The sequence below is a fragment of the Mesoplodon bidens genome (genome assembly GCF_964165515.1).
Source record: "Mesoplodon bidens genome assembly, chromosome: 1".
NCBI classification, from domain to species: domain Eukaryota; kingdom Metazoa; phylum Chordata; class Mammalia; order Artiodactyla; family Ziphiidae; genus Mesoplodon; species Mesoplodon bidens.
Genome location: NC_138176.1, coordinates 106,009,823 through 106,035,564, shown reverse-complemented (window position 1 = coordinate 106,035,564; position 25,742 = coordinate 106,009,823). Strand labels below are relative to the sequence as shown.

The 25,742-nt window shown below is 41.3% G+C and overlaps 1 protein-coding gene across 1 annotated transcript in view; it reads right to left on the bottom strand.

The window, feature by feature from the left end:
• POLN (DNA polymerase nu) overlaps nt 1–25,742 on the bottom strand; it is a 185,782-nt gene that overhangs the window by 54,389 nt on the left and 105,651 nt on the right. Inside the window, exons 17-19 of the mRNA XM_081254005.1 lie at nt 21,001–21,058; nt 19,976–20,050; nt 18,944–19,058 (exon numbers count right to left, since the gene is read on the bottom strand). Of these exons, the coding sequence (XP_081110131.1) occupies nt 18,944–19,058; nt 19,976–20,050; nt 21,001–21,058 (248 nt within the window). The remainder of the gene's footprint in view (nt 1–18,943; nt 19,059–19,975; nt 20,051–21,000; nt 21,059–25,742) is intronic.

Sequence of the window (25,742 nt, the reverse complement as noted above, 5' to 3'; positions counted from 1 at the left end):
TCATCAGCCGGGGAGGCCTAGAGGAGCCACATGGTCTGACTGCATCTCGGAGAGATAAGGTGGAGGCAGCTGGAGGTGGATGTGGAGCAGGGCCGTCAGGAAGCTGTGTGGGAAGTAACGAGGCCTGAGCTGAGGTCGCAGACTTAAGAGGCCCAGTAAGCGGACCACGGGCCTGGCTGGAACAGGGGGTTGGGAGGGAGGAAGGCAAGAGTCAGGATGGTCCCTGCGGGGACTGGGCCCCGGTGCCGAGCTCTCTCCAGACATGTCTGAAGTGTCCTGGGACAGCCAGGGAAACCGCCGCTGAGACCCAGAGTCGCTGGCCTGGAGCTCAGGACAGAGGCGCTGTGAGGACGCGCCACCGTTTTCCAAGGTCTCCACGCTCCCTGTGCCGTCAGCCACCTTCCTTCCCCGCCTTCTCCTCGCTCCCGAGAGCCCAGTGCCACCTCACCTCCTCAAGGAAGGCTTCCTGACTGTGCAGCGCCCTGGACTTCACCCGTATGGCCTCTAGACCATCGCAACGAAATTTTCGGCTGCGTTGTGCAACGTCCTCTGCAGGCTCTGTGGGCATGGCCGCCGTCTTCTGGCAGCTATATCAACGCGTGATTGACATTCAGTTATTTGCTGAGTGGGCAACTGGATGATCATCTCGGGAGCTGGGCGTCCTTATTCCCAGTAGCCAATGGCACAGGTGGACTTGGAGCCCAGATGGAACCAGGAGAGGGAAAAGGGCCCTGGATAAAGCCTTGGGAATCCCTTCACTGGGAGCAGAAGGTGCAGGCCCCACCCCCATGCCTCCTCTCTTATCCCTGTGGGAGGGCGGCCTGGCTAACCGGCAAGTTGGCCAGGTGGCTCCAGCTCGGATGCGTTCTGGTCTGTCCTCCCATGTGGTGAGCCCTGCCCTTGCAGGGCAACTTCTGCAGTGTGGACTTGGGTCCAGTTTAGGGACCAGTCCATCTGACCGTGGTGCAAGCCGTGCTTTCCAATCGGCTTCATCAGAATAAAGCGGGCAGTGTTTGGATTTCATTCCCTGGACATCCTTCTCAGTGGGGTTTCTCCCTAAATCCCTGCACTGTCCTGTGTCCTGAGGGACCGGACTCTGCAGATGGCTCTGGTGCCCTCCGGCATCACAGGTTAGGCCAACAGGGGCACTGGCAGATGGGAAGGTGAGAAGGAGGCGCCAAGTGTTCCTGCCCCTCACCTGGCTGCTGCTGCCTTGACAGCATCTGTGACCTCATGTGACCTCCAGGCTCCATCACCAGCTGCCCGGGCCCTTCCGTCCCTCACCAGGCTCCAGGACTGCCTTTCTCCAAGCACTCCTAGCTGCTCGCCCAGCCACACCTCTGCAAATGGCCCCTCTTGAAATTGAAATCCTGGTGGAGGCTCTGACTATCACAGCTCTAGACGTAGGAGGCTGAGAAAGAGGTGTGGGGCACGGACTACCTGAAACCCTAAGGGTTAAGAACCACGGCCCTAGAACCCATCCTGCTGGATGTGGATTGTGCTGCTAAGGCGGCGATCTTGTGACCTCTGGCAAGTTTAACAACCTCTGTGTCAGTTTATCCAAAACATGGGGAATAACAGTGTCACAGGCATTAAATGAGATGTGCCTGAAACAACACAAGGCATACAGTAAGAATCAGCAAGAATTCATGCTTTTTTTTTTTTTTTTTTTACCGTGAAAGGGATAGAAAGCAGAGAAGAAAGAGGGAGAGAAACCTCCTGGGCACAGGCAGTCAGAACAAAGTGCAGTTTCTGCTGCTTTTTCTTCTAAATCTCTATTACAGCTCCAAAGTAAGGTACTCATTGCATTATGTGTATTGAAGTCCTTTACAATTTGAGAAAACTCTCCAGGTGATTTTGTCCCAGTTTTTCTACCCTGAGGGGTGCAGTGAGACTCTGTCGCCCAAATGCTGAGACTCGGCTGTGCTGATCAGAGCTGCCCGGGGGATAGAGGCTGGGGGTGGCCCTCTCCGAGCCACACAGCTCTCGGCACCTCTGCGGGGAATCAGCCACATGGCTATGGTCACCGGGCAGGCCAGGACTCTCTCCTCTATGACAAGAAGAATAGTAATAACCCCGTCCCACTGAAAGTGGGGGCTCTTTGTCAACAGGCGTTGGCGATTTTGCTTTGTCTATTAACCTGTGCATGTCGCTACTGTCCTGTTTGGGAGAATATGTAACCTTAGGAAGCTCTGAGAGGTGATAAAACACTAAATTGTTTTAAAATTGCCAGCACTTGTAGGAATATTGGTAGGAATTAAATGTGTCAGAGATCTGATCAACTTTTTTTTATATAGTTTTTTTGGTAGTATTTTTTAACTAATTAATTTATTTTTGGTCGCATTAGGTCTTCGTTGCTGTGCGCGGGCTTTCTCTAGTTGTGTCGAGCAGGGGCTACTCATCATTGTGGTGCACAGACTTCTCACTGCGGTGGCTTCTCTTGTTGCAGAGCATGGGCTCTAGGCACACGGGCTTCAGTAGTTGTGGCATGTGGGCTTAGTTGCTCTGAGGCATGTGGGATCTTCCTGGACCAGGGATGGAACCCTTGTCCCCGGCATTGGCAGGTGGATTCTTAACCACTGCACCCAGGGAAGTCCTTGATCAACTTTTTAATAGAAGAATCCGAAAGATTAAGCAATACCACTAAGGAGAAAGTGACTGGATAAGAAAAAACAAAACAAAACAAAACCTCTGAAGCAGAGCTAATCATGAGAAGAGTCCTTTGTTATAATTAATCATTATGGCAGAACTTTCTTATGGAAGCACTGCACAGGATCTAGGAAAAAAATAATAATCTGTGGTCATCAAATGTTCAACAATGGTTGTATCTTGAAATCAGTGCCATAAATTGTATCCTAAAAGAGCAATAATCCAAATGATACAACATGACATCCTAATTATGTATGGTGGCTCAGTGGTTAAGAATCCGCCTGCCAATGCAGGGGACATGGGTTCGATCCCTGGTCTGGGAAGATCCCACAGGCTGTGGAGCAACTAAGCCCGCATGCCACAACTACTGAAGCCCGTGTGCCTAGAGCCTGTGCTCTGCAACAAGAGAAGCCACTGCAATGAGAAGCCTACACACCACATCAGAGTAACCCCCACTCACAGCGACTAGAGAAAGTCCGCGTGCAGCAATGAAGACCTAATGCAGCCAAAAATAAATAAACAAATAAATTTATAAAAAAATAAAATAAACCTCATTTGAAAATAAATTTCCCTTCTGGGAAATGCAGTAAGACTTTTTCAGTGGATGAATGAATTAAATGTAAATTCTATTTCTCTCTTTAGTTCTGTCAATTTTTGCTTCAAGTATTGTGAAGTTCTCTTATTAGATACATTCAAATTTAGGACTGTTGTGTCTTCTTGATGAATCAGTCTTTCATCATTATGAAATGTTTTTCTTTATTTCTGGGCACACTCTTTGTTTTGCAGTATTAGCATACCATCTTGGTATTTGATTTTCATTTACCCCATTTGCATTTTGTTCTGTCTCTCTTTCATTGAATTCTTTTGGGTGAATCGCATATTTTTTAATATCCCATTTTATTGCCTCCATTGATTTTTTTTAAAATTTACTTTATTTTTTAATTTATTTTATTTATTTGGTTGCACCAGGTCTTAGTTGCAAGAGGTGGGGTCCTTAGTTGCAGCATGTGTGCTCCTTAGTTGTGGCAAGCGGGCTCCTTAGTTGCGGCACGTGAACTCTTAGTTGCGGCATGCATGTGGGATCTAGTTCCCTGAGCAGGGATGGAACCCAGGCCCCCTGCATTGGGAGTGTGGAGTCCACTGCGCCACCAGGGAAGACCCTACCTCCATTGATTTTTTTAAGCTATACTTCTTTTGGTATTGTTTTAGAGGCTGCCCTAGAAATTACAGTATGCATCTTTAAGTCATCATAGTCTACCTTTAAATAATATTGTAATACTTCACAGTGTAAGAACCTGAAAATAGTATAATTCCATTTACTCCCTTTCCTACCCTTTGTACTTTTTAATGCCTTATATTTTAGATCTATGTTACAAACTTTTTAAAAATCTTAGTCTTTTCAAGAATTCAAACTATACATAAACTATACATAGAACTATATAAATATATATATAAAATAAACTATGTAAAATAAAGATTAAAATGTTTTTTATATTTATCCTGATATTGACCCATTCTGGTGTTCTTTATTCCTTCCTGAAGATCCAGAGTTTCATGAGGTATCATTTCTCTTGAGCCTGAAGAACTTCTACTAGCATTTCTATTAGAGCAGGTCTACTAAGACACATTCCTTCAGATTTTGTAAATCTTAAATTGTCTTTATTTTGCCTTAATTTTTGAGAGATAATTTTCTGGATCTAAAAATCTAGATTGAATGTTTCTTTCAGCACGGTAAGGATGTTTGTTCCATCGTCTTCTGGTCTCTGCAAAAAGTCAGCTGTATTTTGTGTTGTTCTTTGTATATAATGTCTTCTTCCCTCGGGTGGCTTTCAAGGTTCTCTTTAGAATTCTGTCACACTAGCCTATGTGCAAGTAGGGTTTAGATGGTCTCTTCCTATCCCCTCTATGGCAGATTCCTCCTCCTCCTGCCACTCCACCAGGGATGAGAGAAGCCAGGGGTTTCTTCTTTTCTGTGAAGGGCTCATCACTTTCTGGAGCTCTGTAACTTAGCTGTATCCTCAGATTTCTGGTAAGTATAGAAAAACTAATTTTGTAGTTTATTTATCTTGGTTTGATTGTTAGGGTTAGAGCAATAGTCTCTTATGATTTTTTATTTCTTAACTAGAAATTCATCCTTTAATTTTCTCATAAATTACAAATTAAATAAACTAAAATAGCTATGTTTCAGGACATATAATCCAGTACAGTGCATCAGGAGGAAGGTGTAAGGGAGGTCATGCTAACTTTCAAGGGCATGTGGCCTATGAACTTGGTTTCACTATCATGTGGCAGTGTGACCCAGGACCCTCAACCACAAGGTCCCAAGGAGACTTTTCATCACTGTTAGTGGCAACCCAAAAGAGCTCCCCTCCAAAGCTGTTCTTGGCCTTCCAGGCAGAGACCCTCTCAGGTGGTCACCAAAAGTCAGCCTAGAGTACCCAGAGCACTCACATAATTCTCTTCAACACTAACCTGCTTACCCAGAGATTAATGAAGCCTTGTACAACTCAAAGATGAAGCAGATAGGACGTGGTATTTAAGCTCATTTTTAAGAGAGACTTACCCAAATACTGACAACACAAATGGTTGCACCTTTGCTGTACAGTAAGGACAGGCTATGCTATGCTCAGAGGCTTACAAAAACAAGGGCTTATTTCTTGTTCATGCAACATGGCCAACACAGGTCAGCTGAGGCTCTGCTCCATGTCATCTGCATTCTGTGATTCAGGAGCAGAGTCTAGCCTACATCTGGAACAATGATGCTTGTCATGGCAGAGGAAGAAGAAAATATGGATAACCATGTGTTGGCTCTTAAAATTTCTACCCATTGGTGACAAATGTCATTTCTGTTCACATGTCATAGGTAGCAAGTCACATGGCCAAGCCTGAGTCAATGGGCAAGGAAGTACACTCTTCCTCTAGGGAGGGATAGCAAATATGCTTGAATAATAATACATTCCACCACACTCCGCCCTTCTGATCACACATATTGGCTTTCCTCCCCCTTGACAAGAGTGACAATTCCAAGTTCCATCTGATAGGGCATCAGGATTTTGTGATCATCTTTATATCAGGTCTTGATGGGGCTCCTCTTGATCTGGAGGCCAAGGAACTAAAAAATCAGGTCTACCTTTCACTCCACACATGTGCTGTGCAACGGTGGGACAGGGACAAGATGCCCACAATAAGCACTCCCATGTGGAAAGGGGAAGAGTGGGAGACACATGGGCGTCATTGGTCCACAGCAACTCTGAATTCTCACTGGGTAGGCGCTGAAGGGGCCCTTCTCCAAAAGGACCCTTGCTCAGTCCCTTGCTTACCATGGCCATTTGCTCCACTCCTTTTCCATTATCTTTCTTTTTCCATTATCTTTCTTGGCTACATGTAAGAGGGCACTGAAGGATTTTCTTTCCTTGGGGGAATGAGCATATTTCCCAGACTGCTTCTTGGCTGTAGAATACGTGGGGCCCCAGGTTTGCAATCACAGTCTGCTTTAGCCCAGACTGGAGGTTCTTTGGTAAGTACAGTGCTCAGAAACACAATAAGTCCTATTTTAGTTCCGTCAGTTCCATGTGCCAACAGACATTCCCACAATTCGCTTAGAGATGCATCCTCTCTCCAGACTTCACCGCAGGTGCCTGCAGCTTATCAGGAACTTGGGGGAAAGCTAGCATTTAGTCTCTTTTTTCAGCACTGTGTTGTCTAACTGTAAGGATTTATGGGTGCCACCTTCTTTCAGAGATGTTAACAGTAGACATCAAAGCCATACCTTTCATTTGTTAAAGGCAGTGTTTTAACTGGCCTTTGCTGTTCAAAGCCCTTTTCAGATTCATCTTTTTTTTTTTTTAGTTCTATATATATTGAAAATCATGAGTTAACACTGGTAACTCTAATTTGGAATTAACAAAAAGGGTTCATTCTAATTTGCCTTCTTTTCTTTTCTTTTCTTTTTTTTTATTAGTTTCTGCTTTATAACAAAGTCAATCAGTCATACATATTCATCTGTTCCCACATCCCTTCCCTCTTGCATCTCTCTCCCTCCCACCCTCCCTATCCCACCCCTCCAGGCGGTCACAAAGCACCAAGCTGATCTCCCTGTGCTATGCGGCTGCTTCCCACTATCTATCTACCTTACGTTTGGTACTGTATATATGTCCATGCCTCTCTTTCGTTTTGTCACAGCTTACCCTTCCCCCTCCCCATATCCTCAAGTCCATTCTCAAGTAGGTCTGTGTCTTTATTCCCGTTTTACCCCTAGGTTCTTCATGACATTTTTTCCCCTTAAATTCCATATATATGTGTTAGCATACGGTATTTGTCTTTCTCTTTCTGACTTACTTCACTCTGTATGACAGACTCTAGGTCTATCCACCTCATTACAAATAGCTCAGTTTCGTTTCTTTTTATGGCTGAGTAATATTCCATTGTATATATGTGCCACATCTTCTTTATCCATTCATCCGATGATGGACACTTAGGTTGTTTCCATCTCTGGGCTATTGTGAATAGAGCTGCAATGAACATTTTGGTACATGTCTCTTTTTGAATTATGGTTTTCTCAGGGTATATGGCTAGTAGTGGGATTGCTGGGTCATATGATAGTTCTATTTGTAGTTTTTTAAGGAACCTCCATACTGTTCTCCATAGTGGCTGTACCAATTCACATTCCCAAGAGCAGTGCAAGAGTGTTCCCTTTTCTCCACACCCTCTCCAGCATTTATTGTTTCTAGATTTCTTGATGATGGCCATTCTGACTGGTGTGAGATGATATCTCATTGTAGTTTTGATTTGCATTTCTCTAATGATTAATGATGTCGAGCATTCTTTCATGTGTTTGTTGGCAGTCTGTATATCTCCTTTGGAGAAATGTCTATTTAAGTCTTCTGCCCATTTTTGGATTGGGTTGTTTGTTTTTTTGCTATTGAGCTGCATGAGCTGCTTATAAATTTTGGAGATTAATCCTTTGTCACTTGCTTCATTTGCAAATATTTTCTCCCATTCTGAGGGTTGTCTTTTGGTCTTGTTTATGGTTTCCTTTGCTGTGAAAAAGCTTTGAAGTTTCATTAGGCCCCATTTGTTTATCTTTGTTTTTATTTCCATTTCTCTAGGAGGTGGGTCCAAAAGGATCTTGCTGTGATTTATGTCATAGAGTGTTCTGCCTATGTTTTCCTCTAAGAGTTTGATAGTTTCTGGCCTTACATTTAGGTCTTTAATCCATTTTGAGCTTATTTTTGTGTATGGTGTTAGGGAGTGATCTAATCTCATACTTTTACATGTCCCTGTCCAGTTTTCCCAGCACCACTTATTGAAGAGGCTGTCCTTTCTCCACTGTACATTCCTGCCTCCTTTATCAAAGATAAGTTGACCATATGTGTGTGGGTTTATCTCTGGGCTTTCTATCCTGTTCCATTGATCTATCTTTCTGTTTTGGTGCCAGTACCACACTGTCTTGATTACTGTAGCTTTGTAGTATAGTCTGAAGTCAGGGAGCCTGATGCCTCCAGCTCCGTTTTTCGTTCTCAAGATTGCTTTGGCTATTCGGGGTCTTTTGTTTTTCCAAACAAATTTTGAAATTTTTTGTTCTAGTTCTGTGAAAAATGCCAGTGGTAGTTTGATAGGGATTGCATTGAATCTGTAGATTGCTTTGGGTAGTACAATCATTTTCACAATATTGATTCTTCCAATCCAGGAGCATGGTATATCTCTCCATCTATTTGTATCATCTTTAATTTCTTTCATCAGTGTCTTATAATTTTCTGCATACAGGTCCTTTGTCTCCTTAGGTAGGTTTATTGCTAGATATTTTATTCTTTTTGTTGCAGTGGTAAATGGGAGTGTTTCCTTGATTTCCCTTTCAGATTTTTCATCATTAGTATATAGGAATGCAAGAGATTTCTGTGCATTAATTTTGTATCCTGCTACTTTACCAAATTCATTGATTAGCTCTAGTAGTTTTCTGGTAGCATCTTTAGGATTCTCTATGTATAGTATCATGTCATCTGCAAACAGTGACAGCTTTACTTCTTCTTTTCCAATTTGGATTCCTTTTATTTCCTTTTCTTCTCTGATTGCTGTGGCTAAAACTTCCAAAACTATGTTGAATAAGAGTGGTGAGAGTGGGCAGCCTTGTCTTGTTCCTGATCTTAGTGGGAATGGTTTCAGTTTTTCACCATTGAGGACGATGCTGGCTGTGGGTTTGTCATATATGGCCTTTATTATGTTGAGGAAAGTTCCCTCTATGCCTACTTTCTGCAGGGTTTTTATCATGAATGGGTGTTGAATTTTGTCGAAAGCTTTCTCTGCATCTATTGAGATGATCATATGGTTTTTCTTCTTCAATTTGTTAATATGGTGTATCACGTTGATTGATTTGCGTATATTGAAGAATCCTTGCATTCCTGGAATAAACCCCACTTGATCATGGTGTATGATCCTTTTAATGTGCTGTTGGATTCTGTTTGCTAGTATTTTGTTGAGGATTTTTGCATCTATGTTCATCAGTGATATTGGCCTGTAGTTTTCTTTCTTTGTGACATCCTTGTCTGGTTTTGGTATCAAGGTGATGGTGGCCTCATAGAATGAGTTTGGGAGTGTTCCTCCCTCTGCTATATTTTGGAAGAGTTTGAGGATAGGTGTTAGCTCTTCTCTAAATGTTTGATAGAATTCTCCTGTGAAGCCATTTGGTCCTGGGCTTTTGTTTGTTGGAAGATTTTTTATCACAGTTTCAGTTTCAGTGCTTGTGATTGGTCTGTTCATATTTTCTGTTTCTTCCTGATTCAGTCTTGGCAGGTTGTGCATTTCTAAGAATTTGTCCATTTCTTCCAGGTTGTCCATTTTATTGGCATAGAGTTGCTTGTAGTAATCTCTCATGATCTTTTGTATTTCTGCAGTGTCAGTTGTTACTTCTCCTTTTTCATTTCTAATTCTATTGATTTGAGTCTTCTCCCTTTTTTTCTTGATGAGTCTGGCTAATGGTTTATCAATTTTGTTTATCTTCTCAAAGAACCAGCTTTTAGTTTTATTGATCTTTGCTATCGTTTCCTTCATTTCTTTTTCATTTATTTCTGATCTGATCTTTATGATTTCTTTCTTCTGCTAACTTTGGTTTTTTTTGTTGTTGTTCTTCTTTCTCTAATTGCTTTAGGTGCAGGGTCAGGTTGTTTACTCGAGATGTTTCCTGTTTCTTAAGGTGGGATTGTATTGCGATAAACTTCCCCCTTAGAACTGCTTTTGCTGCATCCCATAGGTTTTGGGTCGTTGTGTCTCCATTGTCATTTGTTTCTAGGTACTTTTTAATTTCCTCTTTGATTTCTTCAGTGATCACTTCGTTATTGAGTAGTGTATTGTTTAGCCTCCATGTGTTTGTATTTTTTACAGATCTTTTCCTGTAATTGATGTCTAGTCTCATAGCACTGTGGTCGGAAAAGATACTTGATACAATTTCAATTTTCTTAAATTTACCAAGGCTTGATTTGTGACCCAAGATATGATCTATCCTGGAGAATGTTCCATGAGCACTTGAGAAAAATGTGTATTCTGTTGTTTTTGGATGGAATGTCCTATAAATATCAATTAAGTCCATCTTGTTTAATGTATCATTTAAAGCTTGTGTTTCCTTATTTATTTTCATTTTGGATGATCTGTCCATTGGTGAAAGTGGGGTGTTAAAGTCCCCTACTATGAGTGTGTTACTGTCGATTTCCCCTTTTACGGCTGTTAGTAGTTGCCTTATGTATTGAGGTGCTCCTATGTTGGGTGTATAAATATTTACAATTGTTATATCTTCTTCTTGGATCGATCCCTTTATCATTATGTAGTGTCCTTCTTTGTCTCTTCTAATAGTCTTTATTTTAAAGTCTATTTTGTCTGATATAAGAAATGCTACTCCAGCTTTCTTTTCATTTCCATTTGCATGGAATATCTTTTTCCATCCCCTTACTTTCAGTCTGTATGTGTCTCTAGGTCTGAAGTGGGTCTCTTGTAGACAGCATATATATGGGTCTTGTTTTTGTATCCATTCAGCCAATCTGTGTCTTTTGGTGGGAGCATTTAGTCCATTTACATTTAAGGTAATTATCGATATGTATGTTCCTATTCCCATTTTCTTAATTGCTTTGGGTTCGTTATTGTAGGTCTTTTCCTTCTGTTGTGTTTCTTGCCTAGAGAAGTTCCTTTAGCATTTGTTGTAAAGCTGGTTTGGTGGTGCTGAACTCTCTCAGCTTTTGCTTGTCTGGAAAGGTTTTAATTTCTCCATCAAATCTGAATGAGATCCTTGCTGGGTAGAGTAATCTTGGTTGCAGGTTTTTCTCCTTCATCACTTTAAATATGTCCTGCCAGTGCCTTCTGGCTTGCAGAATTTCTGCTGAAAGGTCAGCTGTTAACCTTATGGGGATTCCCTTGTGTATTATTTGTTGTTTTCCCTTGCTGCTTTTAATATGTTTTCTTTGTATTTAATTTTTGACAGTTTGATTAATATGTGTCTTGGCGTATTTCTCCTTGGATTTATCCTGTATGGGACTCTCTGTGCCTCCTGGACCTGACTGACCATTTCCTTTCCCATATTAGGGAAGTTTTCAACTATAATCTCTTCAAATATTTTCTCAGTCCCTTTCTTTTTCTCTTCTTCTTCTTCTGGAACCCCTATAATTCGAATGTTGGTGTGTTTAATGTTGTCCCAGAGGTCTCTGAGACTGTCCTCAGTTCTTTTCATTCTTTTTTCTTTCTTCTGCTCTGCAGTAGTTATTTCCACTATTTTATCTTCCACGTCACTTATCCATTCTTCTGCCTCAGTTATTCTGCTATTGATCGCATCTAGAGTATTTTTCATTTCACTTATTGTGTTTTTAATCATTGCTTGATTCATCTTTAGTTCTTCTAGGTCCTTGTTAACTGTTTCTTGCATTTTGTCTATTCTATTTCCAAGATTTTGGATCATCTTTACTATCATTATTCTGAATTCTTTTTCAGGTAGACTGCCTATTTCCTCTTCATTTGTTAGGTCTGGTGGGTTTTTATCTTGCTCCTTCTCCTGCTGTGTGTTTTTCTGTCTTCTCATTTTGCTTTTCTTACTGTGTCTGGGGTCTCCTTTTTGCAGGCTGCAGGTTCATAGTTCCCATTGTTTTTGGTGTCTGTCCCCAGTGGCTAAGGTTGGTTCAGTGGGTTGTGTAGGCTTCCTGGTGGAGGGGACTAGTGCCTGTGTTCTGGTGGATGAGGCTGGATCTTGTCTTTCTGGTGGGCAGGTCCACGTCTGGTGGTGTGTTTTGGGGTGTCTGTGGACTTTTTATGATTTTAGGCAGCCTCTCTGCTAATGGGTGGCGTTGTGTTCCTGTCTTGCTAGTCGTTTGGCATAGGGTGTCCAGCACTGTAGCTTGCTGGTCGTTGAGTGAAGCTGGGTGCTGGTGTTGAGATGGAGATCTCTGGAAGATTTTCGCCGTTTGGTATTATGTGGAGCTGGGAGGTCTCTTGTGGACCAGTGTCCTGAAGTTGGCTCTCCCACCTCAGAAGCACAGCACTGACTCCTGGCTCCTCAATTTGGGATGATTCGTTGTCTACTCATGTATTCCACAGATGCAGGGTACATCAAGTTGATTGTGGAGCTTTAATCTGCTGCTTCTGAGGCTGCTGGGAGAGATTTCCCTTTCTCTTCTTTGTTCTCACAGCTCCCGGGTCTCAGCTTTGGATTTGGCCCCACCTCTCCGTGTAGGTCGCCGGAGGGCATCTGTTCTTCGCTCAGACAGGACAGGGTTAAAGGAGCAGCCGCTTCGGGGACTCTGGCTCACTCAGGCTGGGGGGCAGGGAGGGGCACGGAGTGCAGGTGGAGCCTGCAGCAGCAGAGGCCGGCGTGACGTTGCACCAGCCCGAGGTGCGCCGTGCGTTCTCCCAGGGAAGCTGTCCCTGGATCCCAGGACCCCGGCAGTCACGGGCTGCACAGGCTCCCCGGAAGGGGGGCGTGGACAGTGACCTGCGCTTGCACACAGGCCTCGCAGCGGCGGCAGCACCCCCAGCGTCCCACGCCCGTCTCTGGGGTCTGCACTTTCAGCCGCGGCTCACACCCGTCTGTGGAGCTCCTCCAAGCAGCGCTCTTAATCCCCTCTCCTCGCGCACCAGGAAACAAAGAGGGAAGAAAAAGTCTCTTGCCTCTTCGGCAGGTCCAAACTTTTTCCTGGACTCCCTCCCGGCTAGCTGTGGCACATTAGCCCCTTCAGGCTGTGTTCACGCCGCCAACCCCAGTCCTCTCCCTGCGCTCCGACTGAAGCCCGAGCCTCAGCTCCCAGCACCGCCCACCCCGGCGGGAGAGCAGACAAGCCTCTCGGGCTGGTGAGTGCCGGTTGGCACTGATCCTCTGTGTGGGAATCTCTCCGCTTTGCCCTACCCAGGTACGTGGGGAGTTTCTTGCCTTTGGGGAGGTCTGAGGTCTTCTGCCAGCATACCGTAGGTGTTCTGTAGGAGTTGTTCCACGTGTAGCTGTATTTCTGGTGGATCTCCAGATTCATCTTTTACTGGTTGGAGATGAGAATCATTTCTATATTCAAATATGTAAAACTCCAATTTTCTGGAATCTTCTTATTTCTTTTCATTCCGACCTGTACACTGGCCAGTTCTTCTCTGAGTTTGTTTCTTATGGTACCTTGTCACATGCAGACAACAGCAACCAAAGCATGTTCTAGCATTCTGCTGGCCCACTCTGCCCCAAACCTCAGCTCATTAGGGTATTATCTGCTTCACAAGTTATCACAGGTGACAGTTTTGCCAAATGTTATACCATTTACCAAGTGCCATCCTCCAGCCTCCAATAAATATCTCACTGCCTGCCACCTGGCCCCAAAGCCAGTGCCACATGTTTTAGGATTCATTACAGCAGCCTCTTAGTCCTGGCACCCAGTCCTGTAGATGCTATGATAGGTCAAGTTATACTGCCATAATAAATCACTCTGAAACCTTACTGCCTACAGCAAGAATACTTTATTTCTCTTCTTCACCACCTTTCCATCACAGTCTCGTCCACCATTTATGATGCAGGATGATGGAGAAGCCTCTGTCAATTTTGTCAAAATAGAGACAAAAGAGATCAAGAGGAACCGTGTGCAGTTGCTTAAAGCCCCAGCTTAGGCATGACCCTTGTCACTTTTGCTTACGTTTTATTAGCCAAAACAAGTCACACGCCCAAGTCTGACATCTAACAGGTAGGGAAGCACCATCTTCCCCCAGAGAAGGAGAGAGGCCCACAAGACTATCTACCACACCTGCCTTATGAGAGAATATCTCAGAAAAGCACTCAAGAAAAGCCTTAAGCAGAAGAAAAACTAATATATTCTGCAGTGAAAAATTATTTTTTAAGTTTCAGTCTGAAAATATTGAGTTGAACGTACAACCGATAAGAAATGCTTTTTTATTTGCCTTGTAGAACTTTTAGGAAACCACCTAATCAGGCACATGTGTGGTGATTACTGTGAAGGAAGTCACCTCCGGGCAGAATGGTTGTCTTCCGAGCTCAGGTGAAAACACTGGAGCTGGAGGAGGCAGCTCTGACCCGGCTCAGACATGCACCCGTGGGCAGGGCCCCACTCTCTGGGTCAGACTTTCATCAGTCACATCATAGCTTTACAGATGATCTCCAAGACCTCTTCCAAGTCTCCATTTTTATACATGATCTACATATTCTTGAAGGTTTTTTTAAGAAAATTGTTATTCTTTGAAAATGTTACTAAATATTTCAGAGTACATCGAATTGCCTTTGTGCTTTTTGTGTTTCAAACAATAAGGCATTTACATGAAACAAACATTTTTAAGAGTGCATTTGCTGCTGTTTCACCATGTGCTATTCTAGTCCTCTGTTTGGAACATAAAAATCATTTCCAAAGCAACTAATTATAGTATAAGTCACAAGTGTTGGATTACTACTGCTGATAGGAAATTAGAAGTGACCACCATGCAAATACTAGAAGCTTCTTATTTTTGAAGTTCTCCTCAAAACCACCACAAGATAAAAAAATGTGGGAAAGACATATATAATATCCAATGCAGAAATGAACTTCCCAAGCTGGCTTTGTGAGTGATCAGCTTAACATGAATCTGAAGAGAAATATTTTCTGCCTGGGACTTTATACCTTTCCCGACAATCAGTTGTGCGTGTTTGTGTGGATCTATTTCTGGTTCTCTTTTCTGTTCCATTGGTCTATGTGTCTGTTCCTCTGCCAACACCACAGTCTCTTGATTACTGTGTATTTTTTTCTAAAGATTTTCTTGATGTGGACCATTTTTAAAATCTTTATTGAATTTGTTACAATATTGCTTCTGCTTTATGTTTTGGATTTTTGGCCCTGAGCCATGTAAGATCTTAGCTCCCCAACCAGGGATCAAACCTGCACCCCCTGCATTGGAAGGCGAAGTCTTAACCACTGCACCACCAGTGAAGTTCCCAATTGCTATGTACTAAGTCTTAATATCAGGTGTGATTCCTCCCACTTTCTTCTTTGTCAAGATTGTTTTAGGTATTCTAGGGCCTGTGCCTTTTCATTTAAATTTTAGAATGAGGTGGTCTATGTCTACAAAATTTGCTTGGGTTTTAATAGGAACTGCATTAAACTTATGGATCAATTTAGGGAGAAGTGACATATTTACTATGTTGTGTCCTCCATTCCACGAACACAGTATGTCACTCCATCTATCAGATCTTCTTTGATTTCTTTCATCAGCATTTTGTAGTTTTAGACACACAGATCCTATACATATTTTGTTAACTGAATACTTAATATTCCATTATCTTTGGAGTGAATGTAAATGGTATTGCATTTTTTATTTCGATTTCTGCGTTTGTTGTTAGTTTATAGAAATGCAATTCGCTTTTGTGTATTGATACTGTGTCTTGCAACCTTGCTAAACTCACTTATTAGTTCTAGGAGTTAAAAAATGTTTTTTTCTTATACATACTTTGAGACTTTCTATATAGACAATCATATCATCCATAAATAGAGACAGTGCTATTTCTTCCTTTCCAATTTATATACCATTTATTTCTCTTCCTTGCCTTATTTAGTGGCCAGAACTTCAATAATCAATATTAGTAAGTTGTTACTGATCTTAGGGGGAAAGCATTTAGCCTTTTACCATTAAATATGCTGTTAGCTGTAGGTTTTTTGTAGACGTTCTTTGTCAAGTTGGGGTTGCTCCCCTTTATTTCTAAATTCCTGAGAATTTTTATCATGAATGGGCATTGGATTTTGTCAAATGCTTTGTCTAGGTCAATTGATAAAATCATATTATTTTTATTCTTTAGCTTGACTACATGGTGGACTACACTGATTTTTGAGTGTTAAACCAGCCTTGCGTACCTGGAATAAATCCTACTTGGACATGGTGTATAATTATACCCGTACAACATTTTAAGATGTTGTTGGATTTGGTTTGATAATATTTTGCTGAGGGTTTTTACATCTAAATTTGGGAGTGATATTGGTCTGCATGGGATTGTGTTTTGTTTTATTTTGTTTTCAGTCTTTGTCTGGTTTTGGTATCAGGGTAATACTGGCTTCACTGTATGATTGGGAAGTGTTCCTTCCTCTTCTATTTTCTGGAAGAGGTTGTATACAACTGGTGTTAATTCTTTAAATGTTTGGTAAAATACTCCATGGAAGGCATCTGGCCCAGCAAATTTCCTTCTCAGGAGATTTTAAACTAAAAATTCAATTTCTTTAATGTTTATAGGACTATTCAGGTTATCTATTTCATCATAGTTGGGTTTTGATAGTTTGTGGTTTTCAAGAAATTGATCCATTTCTTCTAAATTGTTGAATTTTTGAGCATAAAGTTGTTCATAGTGTTCCCTAATTATCCTTTTGATGTCTGCAGAATCTGTACTAATATCCTCTGTTCTATTCCTGATATTGGTGCTTTGTGTCTTCTCTATTTTTATTTTTTTCAGTCTTGCTAGAGTTTATTAATTTTATTGATTTTTTTGAAGAATCAACTTTTGTTTCATTGATTTTTGCTATTGCTTTCTCTTTTCAATTTCATAGGTTTCTGCTCTTATCTTTACTATTTCCTTCCTTCTTCCTTCTTAATCATCTTTTTCAGGTTTCTTGAGACAGAAAGTTTGATGATTTATCTGAGATCTTTCCTCATTTCTGATGTAAGCACCAGTGCTGTACACTTCCCTCTTGGCACTGCTTTAGTTGCATCCTTTGCCTGATACTTTGACAAAAATATTTTTCTGTAACACTTGGTCAGCAACAGCCAGAGTAGCTTTGGGCCCATTGAACAAAAAACACGCTTAGTGATCTACGCACAAGCACTCACCTTGAATCACAGATAGATTCTTTCACACTGTCAAGGAGAATATCCATAGCACCCTTCCACCAAAGCACTAAGATGGCAACAAAGCTCAAATGTGAAACAAATAAGCAAAATACTCTTCCTGCCTAGGTAGAAACAATCTTCTAAGACTTTCCACACCTCGGGAGAGAGGGCAGGGGTATTATTAAATCTATCACATGCCTTAAAAATTCTATGTTATCTTATATCCTAACTGGACAGGAACTGAAACAGAAGAGAGACCATCTTCTGGGAGGAAGTATGCAGAGAAAGCTGGGGTGAGCAAAACACCCAGGTGCACTTGTGTAAAGGTGTAGAGGAGGGAAAGAGGCAAAGATAGAGAATAAGAAGAGATGCTCAACATTGGCAGTCATCAGGGAAGTGCAAATCAAACAACAAAGCTACAACTTCACACCCACTGGGGTGGCTAGAATCAAAAAGACAGAGGATAAAAAGTATTGGCAAGAAGGTGGAGAAATTGGAAACCCATACACTGCTTGTGGGGTGTAAAATGGTGTAGTTATTCTGGAAACTGTTTCAACAATTCCTCAAAAAATTAAATATAGTTGCCACTATTGTGACATGAATTGTACATTTTAAAATGGTTAAGATGGTAAATTTTACATTATGTTATTTTACCACAATTTTAAAAAGTTAAACATAGAATTACCATATGACCCAGAAAATCTTCTCCTAGGTATCTACCCAAGAGAAATGAAACCATATTTCCACACAAAGACTTGTACATGAATGTTCACAGCAGTATTATTCATAACAGCCAAAAGGTGGAAACAACCCAAATATCCATTAACTGATGAATAGATAAATAAATGGAATATTATTTTTTTGTTTATACTGAAATATACAGAATACATTATTCCATATAATGGAATATTATTTGGCCATGAAAAACTGATACACGCTACAGCATGGATGAACCTTGAAAACATTATGTTCAGTGAAAGAAGACAGTCACAAAAGGCCATATGCTGTATGATCCCATTAATGTGAAATGTCCAGAATAGACAAATGTATAGAGACAAAATAGATTAGTAGTTTCCGGGCGGGAGGGAAGGCTGGGGAATGATAGCTACTAGGTGTGGGGTTTCTCTTTAGGGTAATGAAAATGTTCTGGAATTAGACAGTGATGATGGTTGCAAAACCTTGTGAATGTACTAAAACCCACTGAATTGTACACTTTGAAAGGCTGAATTTTATGGTCTGTGAATTATATCTCAGTTTTAAGAATAAACGGTGCACACCAAGGAGAAGGGAGGAGCCGCGGGAGCAGCTGGGAGCTGCTCCCTGGGAGCGGCGGGCGGGGCGAAAGCACCGGGACCTGGCGGCACCGCGTCAACCCAAGTTGAGAGTTGCTGAGCTGGGGGGTGGGCAGGGAGGGGGCAGGCAGGGTCTGAGCCTGCTCTTGCTGGCTTTGGACCTCGGGACCAACTGCACCCTGAAGAAAGGCATTCATGGCCTTAGATAGGAGGAGTTCCAGGCTTCAAATAGAAAGAAGAAAAGCCTAAGTAGGCAAAATGAAAGTTTATTCAAAAAAGCAAGGATGAGCCAGCAGTGAGAAAGAATAGCATTAAGTGTAGACTTGTTTTGTACCCAAACAGTAAACGAGGGCTTCAGTGGGGCTGAAGATAGGATTGCCACTCAGGTTGCCTTCAGGCACTGGGCTTTGTCTTCTCTGAGTGACACTCATATGGAGGGCATGCGTGACTTTCACTTTTGATTTTTTCATATTTCTATTATATTCTTTCGCAATGGACTTCCTTTCTAGTGGTGAAGAATTACCATTTCTTTCATAATTAGGAAACTCTTGGCATCCTCGTTACCTACTCTTCTTTTCAAAGAGATTAACTACTAGAGAAAAGTATAATTTCTTTCTTATGAAAATAGGTTTGGAACAGCTTCAGGCTTTTAAAACTGTGTCAGCATTCCTGCGGATCTGATACTATTATGAGCTCATATATCTTACCACTCTGAAGTCAGGGTGGAAAATACATCATCTCTTTCAGATTCCTGGAATAACTTCAAAAGTTCTGGATCCCCAGATAAGTGTGCAAGAATGCGCAATTCAATCTGTGAAAAGTCTGTTAGATAGAGCTCTGCATTAATTCAGAATCTAGGAACAATGTCCCTCATTGTTGCTACCCACTCCCAGGGGACCCTCAATCTTCCCTCCCCACTGAGGAATCAAGGTCAATGTGCCCACCTCTTATATGCCAGGGTCCTTAGGCCTCGGGTCTATTGGCCATCCCTGGGTCTAAAAGTCCCAAGACCTCTGCTGCGAGACTGGCCATGCCTCCAGGGTGGGCTGTATTCATTCATCAGTTCATTGGAACATCAGAATTTTAAAAGGCCTGCTGTGTGCCAGGCTGTGTGTTTGGGATATGCTAGCGAACAAAACAGGCAACAATCCCTTCCTGCGTAGAACTTATACTTGAGGGGAGGGAGGCAATTTGAATTATTCAGCGTGTTAGAAGGTGAGAAATGAAATGGAAAAGATGGATCAAGAGAAGGAGCTTCTGGAGTCAGTGTGTGTAGGGAGCTGCAGTAAAGTGTCATCAAGAAAGTGACCTTCCAGCAGAGGTATGAGGTGGAGGAGGGAGCAGGACCACATCTGGGGAGGGGGTTCCATGCAGGGCCCGAGGTGGAGCTGGCTGGTTGTTGGGGGACAGCAGAGGGACCAGCAGGACTGCAGCAAGCGAGCAAGGCAAAGCGCCACGGGTGATGGGGACAGAGAGGAGAAAGTGGGGCAGACTGAGTGGGACCAGGCAGAGGAATTTGGGATTTAGTCATGGTAAAGTGAAGGGACCCAGGAAGCAGAGCTGCTCTCACTTACTGTGCATAAGAAATCTTTGCTTCATATAAATATTTGCCAGGACTTATTTTAAAGAATGAGTTCTGTAAGCACCTTTGGATTATTCAATTCCTAAATATTTGAACTGTATGAAACGCATAACATCGGATCCAGTGACACGGTGTCTCTACCATGGCCCACACATACCTGCTGCTAGGAAGGTGTGGCCTTCGGATGAAACAAACATGGTCCTCGGGGAGATGGTAAGGAGTTCGTCTTTACCTGAATCATTATTTCAAGAGCACTTGGTGAATTTGGTCATGAGCTGATTCATAGCTATTCCTCATACAAAGTTATTTTAACATCATTCTAAAGTCAGAAGAGTCTAGATTTCTGATTTTTCTTAATATTTTTAATGTAATTTTAAAACATCATAAGACTACTGAAAGTAAACTAGATTTTCTGCTGTTAAAATCTCCTGTTCTGTGTAGAATTCTTAATGAAGAAAAGGTCAAACATTGCAGTAAGAGCCACCTAGAGACCCTCTGGCCTCACCGCTGAGATCTCCTTTGTGGAAGCACAAGTTCTAAGATTTCCCCACTGAGTGTATTTTACGGGGCTGGAGGAGGTGACGTTGCTGCTCACCTCCCATGCGTTGTGTTCACGCACGATTATGTGTACTTTACAAAGGACTGCTCATCGCGCTTCATTGTTTGGCCCTGACCTTCCGGAAGCAGCAGTTCCCAAAGCAAAGGGGGCAGGAGTTTACTGGGAATGGGCCACGGAGCCCTACCTTGCTCAGATTTGACCTTTTTCTTTTTTAGAAATGTAACCATCAGCAGTACAGTGGAATAGCTTAAGAGAAAGAAGAGTGTTACTATGCTTTCATAAACATTTCCAGTAATTTTCATACTTTAATAAAAGCCAGTTCTATTGTATGTCTGTTTGTTTTTTCTTTGTTGGGAAGTTGGTGGGGGAGAGATAGTAGGAGGGGAGCTACTTCCCTTGTATAATTATCATGTATTTTAACTTATAAAGTGCTAAAGGGGAGGTACCATATCACTTTAGCTGTGTTTTATTTTTCAATGTGTATTTAAATCCTGGTCATGCAAATACAGAGGAGAACTTCAGGAAAGAAAAGCAGTTAGTTACACAGAAAAACAATTACAACATCTCTAGGTTTTTAGAAAATGTTACCCAAGACTTCTGCAAAGTAGAAAGAAATGTGTTACCTTGAAAATTTTGAGGTTTAGTTATTTGAATTGGGTGCTTGGAGATGCCTTGGATATTCTGTGAATAGTAAGAGGGAAATTGCTTTAGTTGAAATATCTTCTCTTAAATTAATCTGTACTATTTAACGGTATTTAAAATGTGTCACATTTTATTAAACATTAACAAAATAACTAATGCCAATGTACTATGCATAAGTGTATTGATACTTAATACAACTAATACTGAAACACAATTTTGGTGGGTATACCACTAGGTATTATCAGCAAATATGAGAACAATTCTTTTTGACTTTAGCCTGTGTGACCCTTATCATAATTATATACAGTAATTCTTTCATCAGCAGCCTGAATTATGAATTTAGGTACCTTTAAAATTCCTACATAATATGCTAGTGTAGATTTCTGTGAAATCTGTACACTGTACTTTCCTTTAAAAAGGTATTTTAAGATGAGTATTTGGGTCTCTCCACTCTAACCAAGGCTATTGCTCTTGGCACTTGGCACCAGCCTTGGTCTTAGTGCTTGCTGATTGTACCAGTTCTACACGATCCCTACCAGAAAAAAAAAGAGGATGAAATACTTCCTAACTCATTTTATGAGGTCAATAATATCCTAATAACAAAACCAGACATGACATTTCAAGAAAGGAAAACTACAGACCCATATCCTTCATGAATATACACACCAAAGATCCTAAACAAAATATTAGCAAATCAAATCCAACAATAGGACAATCCGTCATGACGAAGTGGGGTTAATCCCCCAAACCCCAGCCTTGGCTGGTTCAACATTTGAAAATCTATCAATGTCATTCAGCATATTAATAGATTAGAGAAGAAAAGTCACATGATCATCTTGATAGATGCAGAAAAAGCATCTGACAAAATTAAATATCCATTCATGACAAAAACTACTCTCAGCAAACCGGGAACAGAAGGGACTCCTTTAACATGATAAGCAGAGCCTGTGACAAAACCTAAAGCTAACATCATCCTGATGGTGGAAAACTCAGTCTATTCTCCTCAAAATCAGGAGCAGGCAAGGATGTCCACTTCCAACACTTCTATTCAACATAATATAGGAGGTCCTAGCCAGAACAATAAGGAAGGAAAAAATAATGAAAAGCATACAGTACAAAGGAAGAGGTAGAATGACCCTTATTCACTAAAGATGTGATTTCATATGTAGAACCCATGGAAACTACAAAAAAGCTTTCCAGAACTAATAAATGAGTTAACCAAAGTATCAACATAAAGTCAATATACAAAAATCGATTCTATGTCTACATAGTACCAATGAATAATTGGACATTGAAATTAAATGAACAGTGCCATTTATAATAGCACCCCAAAATATTTAGGTATAAATCTGTATGTTGAAAACTACAGAATTCTGATGAAAGAAATTTTAAAAGCCCTAAATAAATGGAAAGGTATACCATGTTCATGGATTAGAATATTCAACCTTAATATGCCAATGACTCCCAAATTGATCTATAAATTTAATACAGTCCCAATCAAAATACTAGTAGGATTTTTCATAGCTATCAAGAAGCTGATTCTATAATTTATGGATCATAAAGGTAAAATGTAAAACTCTAAAGCTTTTAGAAGGAAACTTAAGAGAAAATCTTTGTAATCTTGGGTTAGATGAAGATACACACCATCAGCATGGTCCATAAAAGAAAACAGTGAAACACTGGACTCCATCAAACTTTTTTTTGCAAATCATATTGGATTCAAAACATATAAAGAACTCTCAAAAAATTCAGCAATGAAAGGTACTTCCAGAATGGCAGAGTGAGGAGATTGCCAACTCATTCTATGAGGTGTTATCCTGATGCTAAAGCCAGACACCAAATAGAACATCCTCCATAAATAGACACAAAGATCCTCAATAAATATTAGCAAACTGAATCTAGCAACATGTAAAAAGGGTTATGCACCATGACCAAGTGGGATTTATCTCAGAAATACAAGGTTGGTTTAAAATCCAAAAATAATTAATATAATACATCAGATTAGTAGAATAAAGGACAAAAAGCACATCATCACCACAACAGAATATTAAAAGCATTCGACAAAATCCAACACTCATTCATATTAAAACAACTCAACTAGGAAAAGAAGGGACTTTTCTCAAACTAATAAAAGAACATCTATAAAATTTACTCACTTTGAGTAATGTCAGTGTCTATAGCTGTATAAAACAGAATGTGTTCTCTATCCAATAGCATGTCAAATCAGGATCAGACCAGACTGTAACTAACGTGCCCAGCTAGAAGCTCTTGGTAAGCACAGCGTGGTGTCAGGGTCATCTGGCATGATTCCTGAAATCATTTCCCTCCCACAGCACATAAAACATCAGTTTTAATGAAAGTTCCTTTACCAATGGAAAGAGGGATAAATAAGTTTCTTACTTGTCCTGAGAAAGCAGAAATGCTAAGTTTAAATTGATTATCTTCAGAAGAATATGAAGGAAGCTTTTTAATAATTAAATGCCATTTTTTATGTTTTACAATATAACAAATAATAAAATAACAGAAACTTCACTAAATATCTAACTTATATAGCACACTTTGTTAAATATGTTCTACAATTTGAACATAAAAATATTTATCTATTTATTTGGCTGTGTCCGGTCTTAGTTGCGGCACGCAGGATCTTTCATTGCAGCATGTAGGGTCTTATTTTTTTTTTTTTTTTTTTGGCTGCGTTGGGTCTTTGTTGCTGTGCACAGGCGTTCTCTAGGTGCAGTGAGCAGGGTCTACTTTTCATTGTGGCACGTGGGCTTCTCATTGAGGTAGCTTCTCGTTGCGGAGCACAGGCTCTAGGCGCGTGGGCTTCAGTAGTTGCAGTGTGTGGGCTCAGTAGTTGTGGCATGAGGGCCCGCAGGCTCAGTAGTTGTGGTGCATGGACTTAGTTGCTCTGGGGCACGTGGGATCTTCCTGGACCAGGGCTCGAACCCATGTCCCCTGCATTGGCAGGCGGATTCTTAACCACTGCACCACCAGGGAAGTCCTGTGGGGTCTTTTCATTGCAGCACATGGGCTTTTCTCTAGTTGTGGTGTGCAGGCTCCAGAGTGCTTGGGTTCAGTAGCTGTGGCACGTGGGCTTAGTTGCCCCATGGCATGTGGGATCTCAGTTCCCCGACAAGGGATGGAACCTGCGTCACCTGCACTGGAAGGCAGATTCTTAACCACCGGACCACCAGGGAAGACCCAATTTGAACATTTTAAGGAAAATTAAAAGGTATATTTTATCCTTCGACCATGTGGAAGAATGCATCCTAAGAAGGCACTTGAAGGTTTTAGCTCTTTTTTTTCTCCACCGTTGCTGATAGACATTAGCCCAATTCCCAGGCACTCACATTAATCTCAAATGGCATCTTCTTTTCTATTATCCCACAGTGGCCATTCTGCTCATGGTGACTTGCCGAGGCATGAATGAGTGCTTTGGCATCTGACTACAGCAGAGAACCTCAACCATGAACCCTTCCTTCCTTCCTTCCTTTCCTCTCTCCCTTTCCTTCTTCCTTCCTTCCTTCCTTCCTTTCTCTCACTCTCTTTCTTTCTGTATATGGTTTTGGTTTTTTTGTGTTTTTTTGGCCACGTTGTGCAGCTTGTGGGATCTCAGTTCCCCAGCCAGGGATTGAACCTGAACCACAGCACTGAAAACCAGAATCCTAACCACTAGGCTACCAAGGAACTCCCGAACACTGTCTTTCACTGTCAAGTTGCAGGGAAAGAAGAGGAACAGTAGTTCCCATAAGCCAACCTTAAACAAGCCAGATAAAAATGTTGTGCACACTGATTGGAGACTAGAGGAACATACAATCACCGACTAAGAAAAAATAAATTACTTTCAATCAGAATTACTTTTATGAAGTGTCCCAAATATGTCTAGAGATAAACAGTTATTAAAATTAAATAAATCAGCTGATAAAAGTGGAACCAGAATATTTTGATGGAGAGGACCAAAAACATCTATGGAATCTTCTATTATGTTAAATGTTTTTTTAAAAATTAAAATAACCTTTTTATTTTAGAACACTTTTACAGAAAAGTTAGGAAGATAGTATAGGGAGTCCCCATATGCCCCTCACCCAATTTCCCATATTGCTAGCATCTTACGTTTCTAGGGTATCCTTCACACAACTAAGAAACCAACATCAATACACTATTATTAACTAAACTCTATACTTTATTTGGATTTCACCAGTTTTCACCTAATGTCCTTTTTCTGCTCCAAGACCCCATCCAGGACACCACATCACATTCAGTCATCATGTTTCCTTAGGCTCCTCTTGGCTGTGGCAGTTTCCCAGATTTTGTTTTTTATGACCTTGTTTTGAGGAGCACTGGTCAGGCAGAATATCCCTCAGTTGGGACTTGCTTGTTGTTTCTCATGGTTAGACTGGGATTACGGGTTTGGGGAGGAAGACCCCAGAGATAAAGTGCCCCATCACGTCAAGGGCACTTGCTGTCAACATGACCTGTCACTGCTGATGTCGACCTTGATCTCAGGTGGTGTTTGCTAAGTTCTCCATTGAAAAGTTACTTTTTTATTTCCCCCTTTCTATGCTGTACTCTTTGAAATCAAGTTGCTGAGCACAGCCTTCACTTAAGGGGTGGGAAGTGATCACAGAAAGCATTTTTCTGTGTGCAAAGACAAAGACAAAGTGAGAGGGGTGGTGGTGTGAGAAAGGTTACCATCCGGGGAGAACATTAACTGACCAAACAG